Source organism: Eschscholzia californica, unplaced genomic scaffold (assembly GCF_041429995.1).
Source record: "Eschscholzia californica isolate CP2 unplaced genomic scaffold, dmEscCali1.0.p SCAF_4, whole genome shotgun sequence".
Classification (NCBI taxonomy): domain Eukaryota; kingdom Viridiplantae; phylum Streptophyta; class Magnoliopsida; order Ranunculales; family Papaveraceae; genus Eschscholzia; species Eschscholzia californica.
Genome location: NW_028238461.1, coordinates 13,401,263 through 13,421,482, shown reverse-complemented (window position 1 = coordinate 13,421,482; position 20,220 = coordinate 13,401,263). Strand labels below are relative to the sequence as shown.

The 20,220-nt window shown below is 36.2% G+C and overlaps 1 protein-coding gene and 1 long non-coding RNA gene across 2 annotated transcripts; one reads left to right on the top strand and one right to left on the bottom strand.

Moving 5' to 3' along the window:
- The first annotated feature begins 2,234 nt into the window (after window positions 1-2,234).
- On the top strand, window positions 2,235-16,773 carry LOC147542894 (metalloendoproteinase 1-like). Its single transcript, XM_086635354.1, has 2 exons — window positions 2,235-2,779; window positions 16,341-16,773. The coding sequence occupies exons 1-2, from the start codon at window positions 2,235-2,237 to the stop codon at window positions 16,771-16,773; spliced, it is 978 nt and encodes a 325-aa protein (XP_086491480.1).
- Window positions 9,801-13,815, bottom strand: LOC147542895 (uncharacterized). The gene is made up of 9 exons (XR_015223489.1): window positions 13,658-13,815; window positions 13,208-13,302; window positions 13,041-13,088; window positions 12,911-12,941; window positions 12,082-12,597; window positions 11,839-11,967; window positions 11,599-11,673; window positions 10,668-10,827; window positions 9,801-10,006 (listed from the first exon to the last, which is right to left on the bottom strand). It is a non-coding gene; the product is annotated as an uncharacterized LOC147542895 (long non-coding RNA).
- Window positions 16,774-20,220: the final 3,447 nt, after the last annotated feature.

Below are 20,220 nucleotides of genomic sequence, written 5' to 3'. Positions count from 1 at the left end.
GTTTAACTGGTAGGCTTTTATGGTCTTCAAGAACACTTTGGTTGGATATTTTGCCAACGCTTGTCGACTAAGGTCAACAGCGAATTTCATTATCCATTACCAAAGATTTCATGAATTGATGATAGATGCATCAACTATTATTATAAGGGAAGGTGGATTAAGAGACTTGCCATGGTTGAGTTTTCACTTGTACTGAGTTTTCACTTGTACGCGCTTCAATAGGTCCAGATGCTATTGAGTCTAAAACCCCATACATCTCAATATTCCAAGCAAAATTGTACAACATACACCTGTGAAAAATGCAGCAAACTAGTAAGGCGAGAGATTTACATGGTTCGGTTGGTGAGACCTACTCTACGGCGAACAATGGCGAGATAATTTTCACTATGAAAACTACAATATTACAGAGATTTCTTAAGGGTTTTAATATTTATAACTCAAAACCAATTGGCAATGAGTGGAGAGGACCTAGAATTTATATTCTCGGTTGCTAGATACCTCGCCCCCTCCCGTGTGGCGTATTTCAGCCTAACACGTGTTTTTTTTCTTTATTTTTGGGTGACGTGGAGCAAGGGTGGCTTTTAAGACAATCAGGTGTGGGCCTAGCTCCGATACCATGTTAAATTAGGGGACATCCAACTCAAATCCAATTGGCAATGAGTGGGGAGGACCTAGACATTATATTCTTGGTGGCTAGATACTCCTTCTCGCATGTAGGACTATACCCTTTTACATTGGTAACAAAATAAGACTAGAGCAAACATAAGTAAACGTGTTGCGACAAAATTTCAGGTTGCAATCTGGGTTAGACATCAACCCACATTCAAGACACCTTCAACATAATGTTATAACGATTTACAAGACTGAAAAGCGAAAATAGGTTACAAATGTAGTAGGAGAATGAACTTCTAGTTGCCTTCATTAATCTGTGTCGGCCTCCAAAATGGATCATCCGAAAACAACCATCCCTGAGCAATTACTGGTACTTCAATCAGAAAGTTTCTATAAATGAGAACATATGGAAGTGAAAATGATATTGTCGATCCTTTAAAAAACATGAAAGGAAAAGATGACCGAGAACAACTGGCTGCCTTCATCACACTGACAGTAGCAACCATCAACTAACTAGCAAGGTCCCGGATTGTCCCCAAACTTTCCCAACCATCCAGTCCGACAGCATTCGGACTGGACTAGTCAGGAGTTTGCTTGTCTGCTCGGACTGACCAGTCCAAAGGTGAAACACCCAGAAAAGCAGGCCCATCAAATTCATTGAAGAGTATATGATTCAAATGGGAGCGCATATAAACCTATCCTCTGGTAAATTTTTTCCCTTTGTAACAAGTTATGATTTCAATTTCGTGGGAAACAAAAGTCCAAGTTACCTCATTTACTATGATTTCATTTTCTCAGTTAAAAACTGATTTTTTTTTTTTTTTTATATATGCAGTAGAGCACATATTAGGGAGTCACATAATATAAAATTGACTATTATAATTGGATGTTATATCAAGTTTGGATTCTATGGGAGGTATAAATTCTATTTAGTTATGAAAATAGATGTTTTATTCACCTAATTCTTTGCACCGGTTTTAATGTTAAAAGCGGAAGTTTTTCAAAATGTGTTATAAGAAGTCATTTCTATGTTTTAGTTAATTTGTTAATCCTGACTGTTTAAAAGCGAGAAGAATTTAAGATGTTATATGTGCTCTAGTGTTAGAAGGACATAACTTAAACACGTATAGTTCGAATTTTTCTATCACGTGACCTAAGAACACATGTTAGGAAATTACTTCCGCAGTTTTGTTACATTACTTTCGCTTATATCAACCGATCGTTGAACAATCCAGTAGACAAGTTAGTAAAATGGACTAGAACTGAAGACGAAGATAGAATTTAGAACGATATTCCAATTTTAGTTTTTTATTTGTATTGTAGTAAAACTTTACTTTTTTCATGCTATTCCTAGTTTTTCGACATTAAATATCGGAATGTGTATAATTATAAATATCAAAGAGCATAATGAGGCAGAGTTCTTTCCATTTTGACCTCTAACCATATAAAATGGTAATCATTGGTCATATCTTAGTCTTCTCAAATTTAAGCCCTTCCAACACTTACCTTAAAATCACTATAGATGAAGCACCATTCCCCTACAAATACTTGACAACCCCAACATTATTTGTATCAAACACCAAAATCACCTTCTTCCTTCTCTTCTCTTACTAGTTGTAATCATGTTAGATCAGACGGTTAATTCTTCTCCTCTTCGGCTTTTCGCCTTTCTTCTCTTCCTATTAGCCATCTTCCCTTACCTAATTCAGTCCATTGAGAGTCCACAATCTTTCGGATTCCTGCAGCATTTAGAGGGTTGCAAAAAGGGTCAGACTGTTAAAGGTTTGAATCAATTGAAACAATATTTAAAGAGATTCGGGTACATAAACGACGACAAATACAACCTTAAGTCCACAAATGAAGATGAATTCGATGAGGTTTTAGAGTCTGCAATAAAGACATATCAACTCAATTATCGACTAAAGCCTACAGGTCTTTTAGATGCTAAGACGGTCAACCAAATGATGCTGCCTAGATGTGGAGTCCCAGACATCAATGCCATTGACAAAACTTCAAAAAACCAACATGAGCTAAGTAAATCTATTCACACAGTCTCACACTATACGTTCTTTTATAAAAATCCAAAATGGCCATTACCTAACAAAAGCAAACTCACATACGGATTCAAATCTACTGCTTCGGTCAATATTGATATTGAAACTCTAAGATCTGTGTAAGAATTCTCTCTTCACTCTATTTTATTTCAATCAATTCTTTCAATTACAATCTTTTGTTTTTATACTTGATCAAGAGAGAAAACAAACAATAACAGAAAATATAGTTTGTTGTGAAGTTAGTTGGATAACTAACTTCTATTCTTGTTGCAGGTTGCCTGTAGAAAGTCTTCAAGAGTCTTGTGGCTGCCCTTAGAACATCGATTGTGGTCAAAATACTTTGACTGTTGTGAGTGTCTCTAGACAGAGACTTAGGTCATATTTGCTTAATGACCTAACTATAAAAGGGATGGAAACCCTAATTACCTCTTACAGCCTAATCGAAAATCCCCAAATCTTCTTCTCCTATTCTTCATCGAAACCCTAGTTTTACAGCCCCCCTCAAACAGATGATGAATTTTTGTGAATCATCAGTATGTTTCGAAAGTAATCGAACAGATCTAGTGGAATACCTTTAGTGAATATGTCTGCAATCTGCTCCTTTGTTGGAAGATGATGAATAATAATGGTTCCATTTGACACCAAGTCCCTAACATAATGAAAATCAACCTCTATATGTTTCGTTCTCGCATGGAAGATGGGATTCGAAGCAAGAAACTTCGCACTAATGTTGTCACAGTATAGTACGAAGGGTTTCTTCAAGGGAAAACCGAGTTCATCCATGAGGTAAGATACCCATACCATCTCTGTTGCAGTGTTTGATAATGATTTATACTCTGCTTCTGTTGAGGATTTTGCAACTGTTGCCTGTTTCTTTGAACTCCATGAGATTAGGCTTGAACCGAGAAATAAGCAGTAGCCTCCTGTTGATTTTCTCGAATCGGGGCAACCAGCCCAGTCTGAATCTGAATAGGCCTTTAGAGATGATAAATCTCCTTTTTCCATCTTAATACCAGAACCCATTGTCCCTTTAATGTATCTGAGTATCTTTTTTACAAGTACTAAGTGGGATGTTGTTGGTTTGTGCATGAACTGTGCTGAGTAATTCACTCCAAATGATATGTCTGGTCGAGTCAAAGTTAGATACTGTAAGGCACCAACCAAGCTTCTAAACTCTGTTGGATTGGATAGCTCATCACCTTCTGTAAGTGAAACTCTTTGGCCAGTAGAAACAGGCAATTTTGATGGCTTTGATTCCAATAATTTTGCTCTCTGTAGTAGTTGTAAGGCATACTTGTTCTGAGTTTGTTGTGAAGTTAGTTGGATAACTAACTTCTATTCTTGTTGCAGGTTGCCTGTAGAAAGTCTTCAAGAGTCTTGTGGCTGCCCTTAGAACATCGATTGTGGTCAAAATACTTTGACTGTTGTGAGTGTCTCTAGACAGAGACTTAGGTCATATTTGCTTAATGACCTAACTATAAAAGGGATGGAAACCCTAATTACCTCTTACAGCCTAATCGAAAATCCCCAAATCTTCTTCTCCTATTCTTCATCGAAACCCTAGTTTTACAGCCCCCCTCAAACAGATGATGAATTTTTGTGAATCATCAGTATGTTTCGAAAGTAATCGAACAGATCTAGTGGAATACCTTTAGTGAATATGTCTGCAATCTGCTCCTTTGTTGGAAGATGATGAATAATAATGGTTCCATTTGACACCAAGTCCCTAACATAATGAAAATCAACCTCTATATGTTTCGTTCTCGCATGGAAGATGGGATTCGAAGCAAGAAACTTCGCACTAATGTTGTCACAGTATAGTACGAAGGGTTTCTTCAAGGGAAAACCGAGTTCATCCATGAGGTAAGATACCCATACCATCTCTGTTGCAGTGTTTGATAATGATTTATACTCTGCTTCTGTTGAGGATTTTGCAACTGTTGCCTGTTTCTTTGAACTCCATGAGATTAGGCTTGAACCGAGAAATAAGCAGTAGCCTCCTGTTGATTTTCTCGAATCGGGGCAACCAGCCCAGTCTGAATCTGAATAGGCCTTTAGAGATGATAAATCTCCTTTTTCCATCTTAATACCAGAACCCATTGTCCCTTTAATGTATCTGAGTATCTTTTTTACAAGTACTAAGTGGGATGTTGTTGGTTTGTGCATGAACTGTGCTGAGTAATTCACTCCAAATGATATGTCTGGTCGAGTCAAAGTTAGATACTGTAAGGCACCAACCAAGCTTCTAAACTCTGTTGGATTGGATAGCTCATCACCTTCTGTAAGTGAAACTCTTTGGCCAGTAGAAACAGGCAATTTTGATGGCTTTGATTCCAATAATTTTGCTCTCTGTAGTAGTTGTAAGGCATACTTGTTCTGAGTTTGTTGTGAAGTTAGTTGGATAACTAACTTCTATTCTTGTTGCAGGTTGCCTGTAGAAAGTCTTCAAGAGTCTTGTGGCTGCCCTTAGAACATCGATTGTGGTCAAAATACTTTGACTGTTGTGAGTGTCTCTAGACAGAGACTTAGGTCATATTTGCTTAATGACCTAACTATAAAAGGGATGGAAACCCTAATTACCTCTTACAGCCTAATCGAAAATCCCCAAATCTTCTTCTCCTATTCTTCATCGAAACCCTAGTTTTACAGCCCCCCTCAAACAGATGATGAATTTTTGTGAATCATCAGTATGTTTCGAAAGTAATCGAACAGATCTAGTGGAATACCTTTAGTGAATATGTCTGCAATCTGCTCCTTTGTTGGAAGATGATGAATAATAATGGTTCCATTTGACACCAAGTCCCTAACATAATGAAAATCAACCTCTATATGTTTCGTTCTCGCATGGAAGATGGGATTCGAAGCAAGAAACTTCGCACTAATGTTGTCACAGTATAGTACGAAGGGTTTCTTCAAGGGAAAACCGAGTTCATCCATGAGGTAAGATACCCATACCATCTCTGTTGCAGTGTTTGATAATGATTTATACTCTGCTTCTGTTGAGGATTTTGCAACTGTTGCCTGTTTCTTTGAACTCCATGAGATTAGGCTTGAACCGAGAAATAAGCAGTAGCCTCCTGTTGATTTTCTCGAATCGGGGCAACCAGCCCAGTCTGAATCTGAATAGGCCTTTAGAGATGATAAATCTCCTTTTTCCATCTTAATACCAGAACCCATTGTCCCTTTAATGTATCTGAGTATCTTTTTTACAAGTACTAAGTGGGATGTTGTTGGTTTGTGCATGAACTGTGCTGAGTAATTCACTCCAAATGATATGTCTGGTCGAGTCAAAGTTAGATACTGTAAGGCACCAACCAAGCTTCTAAACTCTGTTGGATTGGATAGCTCATCACCTTCTGTAAGTGAAACTCTTTGGCCAGTAGAAACAGGCAATTTTGATGGCTTTGATTCCAATAATTTTGCTCTCTGTAGTAGTTGTAAGGCATACTTGTTCTGAGTTTGTTGTGAAGTTAGTTGGATAACTAACTTCTATTCTTGTTGCAGGTTGCCTGTAGAAAGTCTTCAAGAGTCTTGTGGCTGCCCTTAGAACATCGATTGTGGTCAAAATACTTTGACTGTTGTGAGTGTCTCTAGACAGAGACTTAGGTCATATTTGCTTAATGACCTAACTATAAAAGGGATGGAAACCCTAATTACCTCTTACAGCCTAATCGAAAATCCCCAAATCTTCTTCTCCTATTCTTCATCGAAACCCTAGTTTTACAGCCCCCCTCAAACAGATGATGAATTTTTGTGAATCATCAGTATGTTTCGAAAGTAATCGAACAGATCTAGTGGAATACCTTTAGTGAATATGTCTGCAATCTGCTCCTTTGTTGGAAGATGATGAATAATAATGGTTCCATTTGACACCAAGTCCCTAACATAATGAAAATCAACCTCTATATGTTTCGTTCTCGCATGGAAGATGGGATTCGAAGCAAGAAACTTCGCACTAATGTTGTCACAGTATAGTACGAAGGGTTTCTTCAAGGGAAAACCGAGTTCATCCATGAGGTAAGATACCCATACCATCTCTGTTGCAGTGTTTGATAATGATTTATACTCTGCTTCTGTTGAGGATTTTGCAACTGTTGCCTGTTTCTTTGAACTCCATGAGATTAGGCTTGAACCGAGAAATAAGCAGTAGCCTCCTGTTGATTTTCTCGAATCGGGGCAACCAGCCCAGTCTGAATCTGAATAGGCCTTTAGAGATGATAAATCTCCTTTTTCCATCTTAATACCAGAACCCATTGTCCCTTTAATGTATCTGAGTATCTTTTTTACAAGTACTAAGTGGGATGTTGTTGGTTTGTGCATGAACTGTGCTGAGTAATTCACTCCAAATGATATGTCTGGTCGAGTCAAAGTTAGATACTGTAAGGCACCAACCAAGCTTCTAAACTCTGTTGGATTGGATAGCTCATCACCTTCTGTAAGTGAAACTCTTTGGCCAGTAGAAACAGGCAATTTTGATGGCTTTGGTTCCAATAATTTTGCTCTCTGTAGTAGTTGTAAGGCATACTTGTTCTGAGTTAGAAGCATATTCTTCTGTATTGGATCATAAGATACCTCAATACCTAGAAAATAAGACAAGGATCCCAAGTCTTTCATCTTGAAAGCAACACTTAAATCCTTGATCAGAGAATCAATATGAGTAATTGAGCTGCCTGTGATGATGATGTCATCCACATATAATAATAGAATTAAAGACCCTGATGAGAAATGATAGACAAACATTGAATGGTCTGTCCTACTTTTATGAAACCCATATTGATAAAGAAAAGAGGCAAACTTGTTGAACCAAGCCCTAGGAGCTTGTTTCAACCCATATAAAGCTTTATGGAGATGACAGACATGTGTCTCCTTGCCTGGTTTTGCAAATCCTGGTGGCTGAATCATGTAGACATTTTCATCAAGAACCCCATGTAAAAAGGCATTTGATACATCAAGTTGCTTTATGGGCCATGAATTTGTTACTGCAATTGTGAGTACAATCCTAATAGTGTTTGCTTTGACTACTGGGCTGAAAGTTTCATCATAGTCAATCCCCTCTTGTTGGTGAAAACCCTTAGCCACAAGTCTGGCTTTGTACCTTTCAATGGTACCATCACTCTTCTGTTTGAGCTTAAAGACCCATTTGCAGCCAAGTACATTCATATTTTTGGTATATGGGACCAAAGACCATGTCTCATTATCTAATAAAGCTTGATACTCATCATTTATAGCCTTTGTCCATTCACTATGTTGAGAAGCTTCCTTATAAGACCTTGGTTCAGTAGGTAACTCTAGAATGGACAAATAGGCAACATCTAAAGTGTGAGATGATGTATAATGAGCCACAAAGTCTGATGGTAGTTGCTTACTCTTGATAATTCCATTTCTGCCCCTAGTTATAATCTGATTAGTCTGTTGAATAGACACTGGAACAGGAGATGTTGCTGGTGTACTAATATTGTTATTAGAAATGCCCAAGTCTCTTGAACCAAACCCTCTAGAAGCTGAATTAGCTGGTGAACTATTGATAGGTGTCCCTAATTCAGTAGGGATAAGTTGTCTATTTGATAGAGATGGCAGAGGTAAGCTAACATGTGAGAGCTCATTCTGATCACCACTAGACATGTGCTGTTGGATGTTGGAATATGGAAAGTTTCCTTCATCAAAAGTAACATGTCTAGAAATATAAACCCTCTTGGATATAGGTGCATAGCACTTGTACCCTTTGTGTTCATTGATATATCCTAAAAATACACATTTAAGACTTTTGGGGCTTAACTTGTCTTTTCTAAGTACTCCTAAGTGTGGAAAACATGCACAGCCAAAAATCTTAAAGTGGGAGTAATTTGGAGCAATATGAAAGAGAACTTCATATGGTGATAAGCCTTGAAGTGTTTTAGTGGGTATTCTGTTAATGATATAGACTGCTGTATTGAAGGCATCAAACCATAAAAATTTAGGTAGAGAACAATGGAAAGATAGAGTATTACCCAGTTCTGTGATATGTCTATGCTTTCTCTCTGCCTTCCCATTTTGTTGTGGTGTATAGGGACATGAGCTTCTGAAAATAATCCCATTCTTGTCCAAAAAACATCTGAACTCACCTTTCATGAGTTCTGGAGCACCATCAGATTGAAAATACACAATTTTCTCTTTGAGGAGATTTTCACTTGTTGCCTTAAAGTGTGTAAAACACTTAATACTGTCTGATCTTGCCTTCATAAGATATATCCAACTAAATTTGCTGAAGTCATCAAGAAATAATATATAGTATTTAGCTCCATTTGGTGTGGTGACAGGGGCTGGTCCCCAAACATCACAATGAACCAAGTAAAGTGGAGTATTGGTGGTTGTAGAAGAATCCTCAAAAGGAAGACATTTGCTCTTGCCCATTTCACAAGAAGAGCAAAAAGACTTCTCTTTTGTGGTTGAAAAATGCATCTTATCATCCTTTTGTAATTGCTGAAGTACTCCATGATGAGAATGACCCAATCTAGCATGCCATATGTCATAATGTGTAGAAGTTTGAGCTAAATTGGCTGAATAAGACCTATCTTGCAGTATACTGTTGTGAACTTCTATAGGATATAAATTCTGTTTCATTGGACCTTCTGCCAAAAGCTTTTTAGACCAGATGTCCCTAATGGTATAACCCCAAGGCAGAAATCACTACAAAACAGACGCCATTTAGTTACGGACTACATCCGTAGCTGTTACCCTAATTTCCGTAGCAAACGATGTTTTGTTACGACTCTTCTCTCGTAACTAATATTGCCGTCACAAAAGGTATTAGTTACGAACTGTTTGCTACGACCTTATCCGTAACTAAAAAGTTTAAAGCTTTTGCTATGGATGTCCACGTAACTAAAGGTTCAAAAAATTTTGACCGTTAAATACTTATTTGTTATGGAATTGGTTGTAGCAAAAAATCGTGTATAATTACTATTAAATGTCCATTCGCTACAGAAGCATCCATAGCAAAAACTTGGCCATTTTAAGATCCTAATTCCTGTTCGCATTCATTAATCGTGACCCTGTTCAACCTGCATCTATTCATATACACATATATATATATATATATATATATATATATATATATATATATATATATATATTATATAACTAAAAGACATGAAATAAATGTCAATCATTTGTTTCATTCATTTAGTAATTAAAGATCCTTCATACATATATCAAAGTAAAAATCATTCAGTTAATCAAAATATGAACATAATATATCGAGTAAACAACTCAAACTAACACATGTCTATATAACTAACAATTCAACGTACTATACATCAACAAAAAGAATTTCGTACGAGGGTTCGCTTCTCCAACTTTTCCTGTAACAAAAGATAAAAAAATATCATCAGAATTCAATGAAAGATGATGGTACTTTTGATAAAATCAAGAATGTAATCATATTTTTCAATCAAATTTAACATTCACGATTCGAAAATGCTAACAGATAACTACCGAAATTCATATTTAAAACCGCAGTTCTCATTCAGTTTGCCCTAGAAAAATGCTTATCATACGCAACGTTATGAAAACATACTGAGATTCCATACAGTACAAACAATGTATAGAACTATTTACAAAGCCTTGAGTATGACATCCTAACCATTCGTTACAAGATTTAAGCATCTAAATGGAAACTAAAAAGGAGTAAATGACTGTGTAAATTTTAAACGGGTGGATACCATAACATCTGTTACAATAAAAGATGAAAGCCAACTGCGGAATATAGTTCAATAAAAGATGAGAAAATAAAGATCAAAAGACTTCCTTCATCATTTGTGTCTATATATTGTAGATTAAAGAAAAATAAGTAATCATAAACGTGTGCATAAAGAGTTTTAATGGGCTGAGTTCTTTAAATGGATATCCAGAAGTAACTTTACATTTGAAGAAGCAGTAAGTCTTGAGAAATATCTAGTGATATCATAAAACAAAGAGTTTTCATGGTTTGTTGATGATATCAAATACGATATTTTTATGTACCTCAAAAAGTTCAGTAGTAGTTGCGGTAGTATCCTCTCTAAATGAGTTGCTTCTATCTTATCATCGCTTTCAGCATCCGAAATCGTAGCAGTACGTGACACTGCTTCTATTTTATAATCGCTTTCAGCATCCGAAATCGTAGCAGCACGTGACGTTGCTTCTATATCAACAAGAGATGACTTTGTAAGCACGCATAACACAATTACAAGTCATTTAAGCAACTGCTATCCAGAAGGAATTAGTTAGTACTACTACCTGCTAGGAAGATGCAAATAAGCTCTGAGCTCAGCTTGAGAGCATTTGCATCAACTAGACAAAGAATATATGAATTATGAAGTACTAAATTACAAATGTGACATGAAAATTGGATATGCCTATAAAAAATACCATCAGCATAGAATGTCATTGTATTAGCAGAATCAAAATCATTATAGTTGCTAGCACTTTATGTTATTAAAGCCCCTATTAGCCATGACTAGTTATTGGTTCCCATTTGACCAATTGAGTTTTGGTTTATAGATAGAATTATCAGATGATTGATATTGAAAATAGACGAATTCCTTAGTCTCATTCCAGAGCTATCATTCGTTTGATTAATGGACACAACTTCAGGATAATTAGTTTCGACATCAAAATGAACCACATCATTTGCTTCATGGAAAGGGTTTCCTAAAAAGAGTAAAATTACAAAAACATGACTTGCAGCGAAATATAAAAAGCACGGGTACGGTTATATAATATAACTTATATTGATGAACTATGAGTACCTAGAGCATCAGGATAGTTTATAAGAACAGTTTCGGCACCAACAACTAGGTCAGCCACATGGAAAGGGAACTCCTTGTTAGTCAAACATGCACCAATAATAAGGGGAATAATATAAACATTAACTACTTGTCTACTTGTATTTTTGCAAAACATGCGGAATTACCTCAGCTAAAGAAGGGAATATTCACTGGGTTTCGTTCAGCTTGAGCGGTGGACCAGATAAGATCTGGTATATTCACTGCAAAATGGTGTAGATTTACTTATTGTGCTAAAAGAAAGACGAATGAAACACCTAAAAACAAATTTGCAAGAATAACAACAATATAACATTACAAATCATAACATCAATCGACATGTATACGGAAATATGGCTGTAAATTTCAAAGAGGATTATCACTCATACCAGGTTCATTCGCGATCAGTGTGATTGAGGAAGGAAAGCTACAACTGACGTACAGTTCCACTGTTTCTAAAGCTGGCAGAGGATGGCCATCTGATCACCATTCAAGTTGCCCCGAGAAAAAACCAATTGCTGTATCATGCCAAACAGAAGGTATGAATCTCTTAAAGAAATACCATATCATGTAAGTCAATAACCATATCTTGAATCCTTACGGCAAAAAGTAAATAAACTGTGACTTCTTACATAGGTTCCTGTTGTTAGGCATGAAATTCTGTACAAGCCCCGGTCATTGGATATTCGATCCACAAGACTTCCATCATTAATTGTCTTGTGTTCCTCGTAAAAAATGTTGACATTTTCAATAAACTCTTGGACATGCTGATTCCACCAGCCAGGGCCCCCAATAAGCTTTACATTCAACTCTGTACCAGAAACAAGATACAGCTCATTCAAAATTTTCAACGGGAAACCGACCTCTTCTCTAGGAAACTCACTCTAGTAACCACCAAAATGATTTCCATTTCCTTCCGGATGCACAACAAGAGGGCTGTAGGCAGCAGTAAGCGAAGATGCTTTCAGAAAAACTGGCCCATCAGAAGGTTGGTCAAAAGATCCCAATTCTTTTGACAAAGTCGCATGCAGCAAAGCTCGACCAACACTTAAAGCATATCTACGAGCCAACTATGCAGCATAACCAGACGTTTGAAATAATATCGAAGTATGAAGTAACCATATCTCGATCATCACTTAAAAAGTTCACTGAATATACAAACAATAAAACAGACATTTGTTATCTGTAAGCCAAATTATAAAGTTTCATGAACTTAGAAATAACAACAAATTATAACCCTAAAATTTCCTATAGGATAACCAACAATGCAGCATAACCAGAAAATTTCAATTGCTATACACTTAATGTAATGGTGATAGACTCATAGACACCAAATTTTTCGATTCCATATCTATAAACCAAAACTCAATTCTTTGTCAAAAGAAATTTGAAATCCAATGAAAAAAACGAGAAAGAACAAAATTCTTAGAAAAAACAAGCGAAGGGTTTAATGAATTATACCTCATTTTCCAAATCCTCAGTGCCATCGTTTCTTTCTCGTTATGCAAATGAAAAAGAAAACCAATGACGAAATTAGTAAATGAAACAGCTGCTGCTGAAAATGTTAAAGAGCACCAAAAATTTGAAGTACCTAGGGTTTTCTTGTTCCGTACTCGCTTGAAATTGCGTTAGTCAGATCCTAACAAACATAGATGAGAAAAGAAAACTACTAAATTAGGGTTCTACAAGATCAAAATTGTAATGTGCAGTGTCTAAGTCGAGAGAGAAGGACGAAAAGAAAAGAAAATTAGGATTTACCGGATCAAAGGTAGTCTGATCTTCCATGAAGAATCACGCGCGCGAGAATCGCTTCCCTCATGATTTTATTTATGGGTTACTTCCAATATCTTAATCTGACTAGTTCATATGGACAAGTCTAAATCATGGTCATACAAAAAAAATCGATCTTCACTGGTCTAAAACAATACCCACGAAATACTAATAAATGTAAAATCAAGACTTTTCATACTCCAAAATCATCTAGGTTTTATGTTAATTACTTTCTAATCTAGGTTAGAAAACTACAAATTCATATAGGTCTCAAACCAATTATAACAAACAAATAAAATCATGAGCTTTCAACAAAAGAAGAAACCCATTTTTCTTCTTTTTTTATCTACCTTCTCTTTGGTCTTTTGTGATTTAACCGAGAGAGAAAAAGGGGAAAATAAACTCAGAGAAAGAGGGGAAGGAAAGTCAGTGGAGTACCTGATAGCTCGAAAACCTTCTGCTCCAGCTCTCCCTCTCTTCTGCTAGAACCCCTTTGTTCCAACTCTCCCTCTCTCGGTTGATTTCTCTTCCTGCGAAACCCTGTCTCTCTTCTTCTCGTAACCGGTCCTCCATTTCTCCAAACCCATTGCCCCAACGCTCCCTCTCTTGATCAATTTCAATCTCCAGAATACAGCAAAAATTTGGGCACCCTAAATCTTTCCATATTTTGTACACGGCACCCAGAATTTGGTCTCCATTTACAAAAGGCACTCACAATTTTTGGCGCAAATCCCAAACTTTTGGCGCAATTCTTTTCGCTCAAACTCAATGAGTATTAGCTACCCATTTTTGATCTATTAACTACGGGTTGTTCATAGCAAATGACCATCAGTTGCTATGCCAAACAAACCGTAGCAAAAAGGCATTTTTTTTTATTTTAAAAAAATGGTGCGTGAGACGCAGTTGACACGGACCAATGTGTAGCAAGTGCACACAAAGTTTGTAGCTGTTGATCGGCATCTGCTACGAGAACAAAGTATCCATAGCAAATGGTAACTAGTAGTTACGGCACTTTAAATCCGTAACAAAAAGGTCGTAGCTAAAGCCTGTCTATTTTGTAGTGAATTCAACTGAACAAGAGTTGTCTTTAGTAAACTTTGATATAGACAATAAGTTCCTTTTGAGATTTGGAACACACAACACCTTATTTAGCTCAAAAGTATGATTAGAAGTAGATAATTGTGAAGAACCAGTGCTAGTAATTGGTAAGAACTTACCACTACCCACCATAACTGCTTCTGTGCCTTGATATGATTGACTAGTTGTGAGATTTGAAGCACTGTGAGCCATATGGCTGCTGGCTCCTGAGTCAGCTAGCCAGGCCCTATCTTTTACTGAATTTGCTTCTGTGACTACATGACACTCATCAAAATCTAAGACACAGTCTGAAAAGATATCATTATCCTGTTCATGTACTATAGCTGTGTGACATTCTTGAAAGATATCATCATCATCATTTGACTGTTCATATTCATATAGCATGGCATTATTACATTCAAGTAAAGCTTCTTCCTCATATAAGTAAGACTGTGGTTCTAATGTAGTATCATGAGTATTTTCTATATTAGAATCATTTGTCTCATGCTGATTTTGAGATTCTGAATGATAACCCATATGAGGCTTGTTTGGAGTATACCTAAAATAGCAAACCCCAGCAGAATGTCCCCATCTTTTAGATATTCCACAAGGGACAGTGGTGAAATCAAAATCATCAGCCCTAATACCCACTTTGGATTGAGAGTTTGATGATGGTTTTACTTGATTTTGTGAATTAGCAGAATCTTTCTTTATATGACCTTGATTTCTATAAAAAGTAGGTGATGGTTTATACCCTGGTTTACTATATTGCCTTTGATTATACCTTTTGACATAGTAAGCTTCTTGATCAGTGTCTCTTGACAACAACCATTGCTCATGTTGAACTAATCTTGATTTAAGTTGGGCAAAGGATAAGTGTTCATTGTTTGCCCTAATAGCAATAGTAAATGGATCATAATCTACACTTAACCCTTGAATTGCAAATCTTATTAACTCAGGTTCACTGATTCTATCATTTACAGACATTAAAGAGTCTGAAATTTGCTTCAGTTCTCTAAGGTATTCTGTTATGGAAGAATTTCCTTTCTTTATTGTCTGTAACTTTCTTCTTAATTGGTCTTTTTGAGACTCAAGACCTTCATTGTTAGTAAGATAGAGATAATCCCAAATCTCTTTGGCGGAGTTCAGCCCATATGTATCATAATAGACAGATTTTGAAAAGGTACTTTTCAAGTAAGATTTTACAAAACTCTCCTTACTTCTCCACTGTTGGAAATCTGGGTTAACTTGTTCAATCCCATTTATAATTCTAAGTTGTGGTGGTGATTCAATGGTGCCTGTGACAAACCCTAGCAAATCATAAGTGCTAAGAAGGGTTTCAACTTGGTCTTTCCACATGAGAAAGTTAGAATCATCTAACTTCTCAGTTATGAAGTTAGTAACAGATGAACTTGGAGGTAAATTACCTTGAGGTGAAGCCATTTGATGAATGCTTGGAAAGAAGTCCGAAAAAAAAAGTAATATTCTAACCTTTTGAAACTGAATTCTTCAATTTCCTTTTGATTTTTGATGATGATGAATGTTAAATTTTCTGAATTTTAATCTTGATGTTGTTTATCTTGTGAGATGATGATTGCTTTTGAGCTATTTGAGAGAAAACCCTAGTTTTGGATCTACAAAACTAGCTTTGGATCTTTGAAGAACCCTAGACTGATACCATGTAAGAATTCTCTCTTCACTCTATTTTATTTCAATCAATTCTTTCAATTACAATCTTTTGTTTTTATACTTGATCAAGAGAGAAAACAAACAATAACAGAAAATATAGTTTGTTGTGAAGTTAGTTGGATAACTAACTTCTATTCTTGTTGCAGGTTGCCTGTAGAAAGTCTTCAAGAGTCTTGTGGCTGCCCTTAGAACATCGATTGTGGTCAAAATACTTTGACTGTTGTGAGTGTCTCTAGACAGAGACTTAGGTCATATTTGCTTAATGACCTAACTATAAAAGGAATGGAAACCCTAATTACCTCTTACAGCCTAATCGAAAATCCCCAAATCTTCTTCTCCTGTTCTTCATCGAAACCCTAGTTTTACAATCTGTTTGTTCACGGGCGTTCGCAACATGGTCAAATGTGACTAAATTCACATTTGAAGAAACAACTAATAATAAATCCGATATCTACATTGGATTTCACAGACGTGACCATGGTGATAACATTAATTTTGATGGGCCTGGTGGAGTTCTTGCTCATGCTTTTGCACCAACAGATGGTAGGTTTCATTATGATGCAGATGAAGATTGGAGTGATAATCCAGGCCCAAATAATATGGACTTAGAAACGGTCGCTTTGCACGAAATTGGACATGTTCTTGGGCTTCAACATAGCTCTGACCCGAATGCTGTTATGTTCGCCACAGTGGGTCGTGGAACTACGAAGAGGAACTTGCTTGATGACGATATTCAAGGAATTCGGGCTTTATACTCGTTTTCTAGTAATCATAAGATCAAAATCTGAAGAATAGTTTTATTTTTTTATTCAATACGTAAAGGTACGATTGTATGGAAGTGTTGGTTCAAAAAATAATGATATTAGTTCTATCTGTTTAAGCTTGGTTTCTTATTATGGGTTTGCTTCTTTAGTACTAGTTGGTTATGCCCTGTTGGTGAAAATTCACCTGTATCAAATTAATACTATGGGCACCCATAATTTTGTTATGGACATCCTGCTTGACTAATGACTATATGTCCTATAGCCGGCACCTATAGAACTTCCTTTTTGATAAGGCCGTATAGATCTTTACAAACGATATGTGTACAGATTTGACAATGTCTACTATTATAAATATGTATTTGGACGTTCGTGTCCTTTTAGATTTTTAGACCATTTTGAATTTGAGAACCTCAACAAAACAACATAATCGAACTGTCCTTTTGTGTTGTAAAAAGTAAGGAATGTAAATTACTCAACCGAACGACCATTTTTAGTACAAAAACTAGATCCAAGACTAATCAAACGGTCCTTAATATACAAAAAAATCGCCCACAAGTTGACATGAAACAAATATTTACAACATAATCGAACTGTCCTTTTGTGTTGTAAAAAGTAAGGAATGTAAATTACTCAACCGAACGACCATTTTTAGTACAAAAACTAGATCCAAGACTAATCAAACGGTCGTTAATATACAAAAAAATCGCCCACAAGTTGACATGAAACAAATATTTACAACATAATCGAACTGTCCTTTTGTGTTGTAAAAAGTAAGGAATGTAAATTACTCAACCGAAGGACCATTTTTAGTACAAAAACTAGATCCGAGACTAATCAAACGGTCGTTAATATACAAAAAAATCGCCCACAAGTTGACATGAAACAAATATTTTTGAAGCTTCCAAATGATCTATTGACCTCAAAAAGATGTTTTGGCACTTCCTAGTCTTCTATACTTTCACAAGTAGAACCAATATGATTTTTTTTTTTTTTTTTGTTAAGATTAGAACCAATATGAATTGAACCATCTCAAAGAGTTAGAGAGAAGGTATGTTTTTTTTTTTTACTAAAAATACTAATTATTGATTGTAACCAAGATATATAGATTCTCATAACCATTAAACCAAGGGCGGAGCCACAAATTGAAACTATACAGGACTAGCCTAAAATTTCTACAATTAAATTTTTTTTACGGGAAATATATAATCGTCGAAAGTAACATGTAAAGACAGTTTTTGGTGTCAAAGTAAACTTTTGCATCATTATTGTCAAAGTAATCTTAGTTTGCTCTCAACAATTTTGTAAATTTTTAAACAAATTCGTTTTTGCTCAAAAGATGTTTTGCAAAAATGTTTCGCATTTTATCTTTTGCATTTGACATACACAAACTAACATTAACATTTTGGCCAAAACATTTTTTGATTTATCTTGTGAAGAAAGAAATGGTCAACGCATCTTTTTTCTTGCTTTGGACAGAAACATTTAGACTAAAGCATTTTTTGATTTGTCTTTTGCAAAATTTAAAAATGTTATGCATATTATCCTTTGTATTTGACAAACCCATTAACAAACAAATAATATTTTGGCTAATGTACTATATATGTTGTTAACAACATACATGATGTCAACATTTTATAATAACACAATTATATATGTTGTCAACAATTTATAACAACATCTATTATACAAAACACAATGTTTAGTTCTGACTGGGACAACTCGAAAGACAAATCTGGTTGTTCGTTCTGATTTTGATACGATCCTCAACCTTTGACCTATTACCCACTCTAAAAATAACAAATTTATTGACCCACTGAAAGAAAGTGAATGAAACCCTTAATCTAGAAGGTGAGATGTGGTCAAATTTCCTTTATCTTCCTTGGCGTGTTATCTTCCTTGGCGCGTTATCTTCCTCGGCGCGTAATAACCCAAGACAACTCTTCTTCATCTCTTCACTCGCCAGTTACATTCTCTTGGGGTGTTACAAAATTGATGGAGAATGATTGTGAATCATGCAGAAATTGATTGAGAATCATGACCGAAATTGATTTTGAGTCATGGCCGAAATTTATTATAAATCATGGCAAGGCTTCCTAAGCTCTTCGTCCCCAAATCTTCGTTGTTCGTGGCAGAAATCACTCACCCAGATCTTCAAAAAAAAAAAACATATTCAAAAACATTAAAGGCACTTAATCTCTCCTTTATCCTCCATTTCGTCACCTCTATTCTCCAATTCATCTTTCTTGCCACCTCATCACCTTCTCCACTGAAGCCAGTCGCCCGACCAAATTTTTCAGCAACCGACTGGTGACATTCAAACTACACACATAAAAAATTTCTTGCTTCTCTCTCCTCTTCTTCTTATTCCCTCTTTCTTCTTTCTTCCCTCTCTCTTATTTCTTCTTTTTTCCCTCTCCCTCTGAATTCTCTGGCGAAGGCGCTTCCCTTTGTCGGAGATTTGTTTCGCCAGATCTAGTTCACCACAAACCAGACCTTCCAAGGTTTAGTTTGTAGATCAGAATCAGATCTTTGAAGCTTTGGTTTTTCAGATCTGGTTCGCCAGACCCTAATGGTCTTGCAGACCAAATCTCCGACGAAGAGAAGCCACTTTGTCGGATAGTTTAGAGAGAGATAGAAGGGATAGAAGAAGAAGAAGAAGAAGAAGAAAGAAAGAAGAGAGAGAGAGAGAGAGAGAGAGAGAGAGAGAGAGAGAGAGAGAGAGAGGGAAGAAGAGGATACAGAAGAAAAAAAGAATATTTTATTTTAGTTTAAAGGTCGCATGAAAATTTGGCTAGCCGACGACCTTCGTGGGAAAAGGTTATGAGGTGGCGAAAAGAATTAGGTGGAGGAAAGATTTGATGAAATGAAGTAGAAAGAAAGAGATGAGGTGGCTCTAATGTTTGTAAAGCTTTTGAGAACTAATTCCATGTTGGCCCCAAAGATACTTCCAGAAAAAATTGAAACTTCTTTGGCCCTTATGACCAAATCGAACTGCCGGGCACTTATGGAGGTTAAAATGACAAGTTAGTCACAAATTGGGATCAAAATAAAATTAACCGAATAAAATAATAAATTATGAGTTTAACTTAAAGGTGAGTCTATTCGAGCCACCAAGTTTTGCCATAAGTTCGAGGCCAAAATGCAGATGAATGCGAAAGCTTAGCCATTCACTACAAGATCATGTGGGCGATCCAACTCAAAATCAAATATGTTCATATCAAAAGTGATAATCTTTATTTAATCAACTTCCCCAATAACCAGAGTGACGGACTTCATTGGCAATCTAGACGCATCATTTCTACGTAGCTGGCTCTCAGAAATCAATTCACAGACATCATCTTCACTCACGTACTCAGGAAATGCAACTCTAAAGCAGATGCACTCGCCAATTGGGGTAAAACCAATACCGAGAAGAAAATCTGGAATGTAGCTCCTTCGTTTATTTCTGCTTTAAAGTAAGAATGGTTTTTT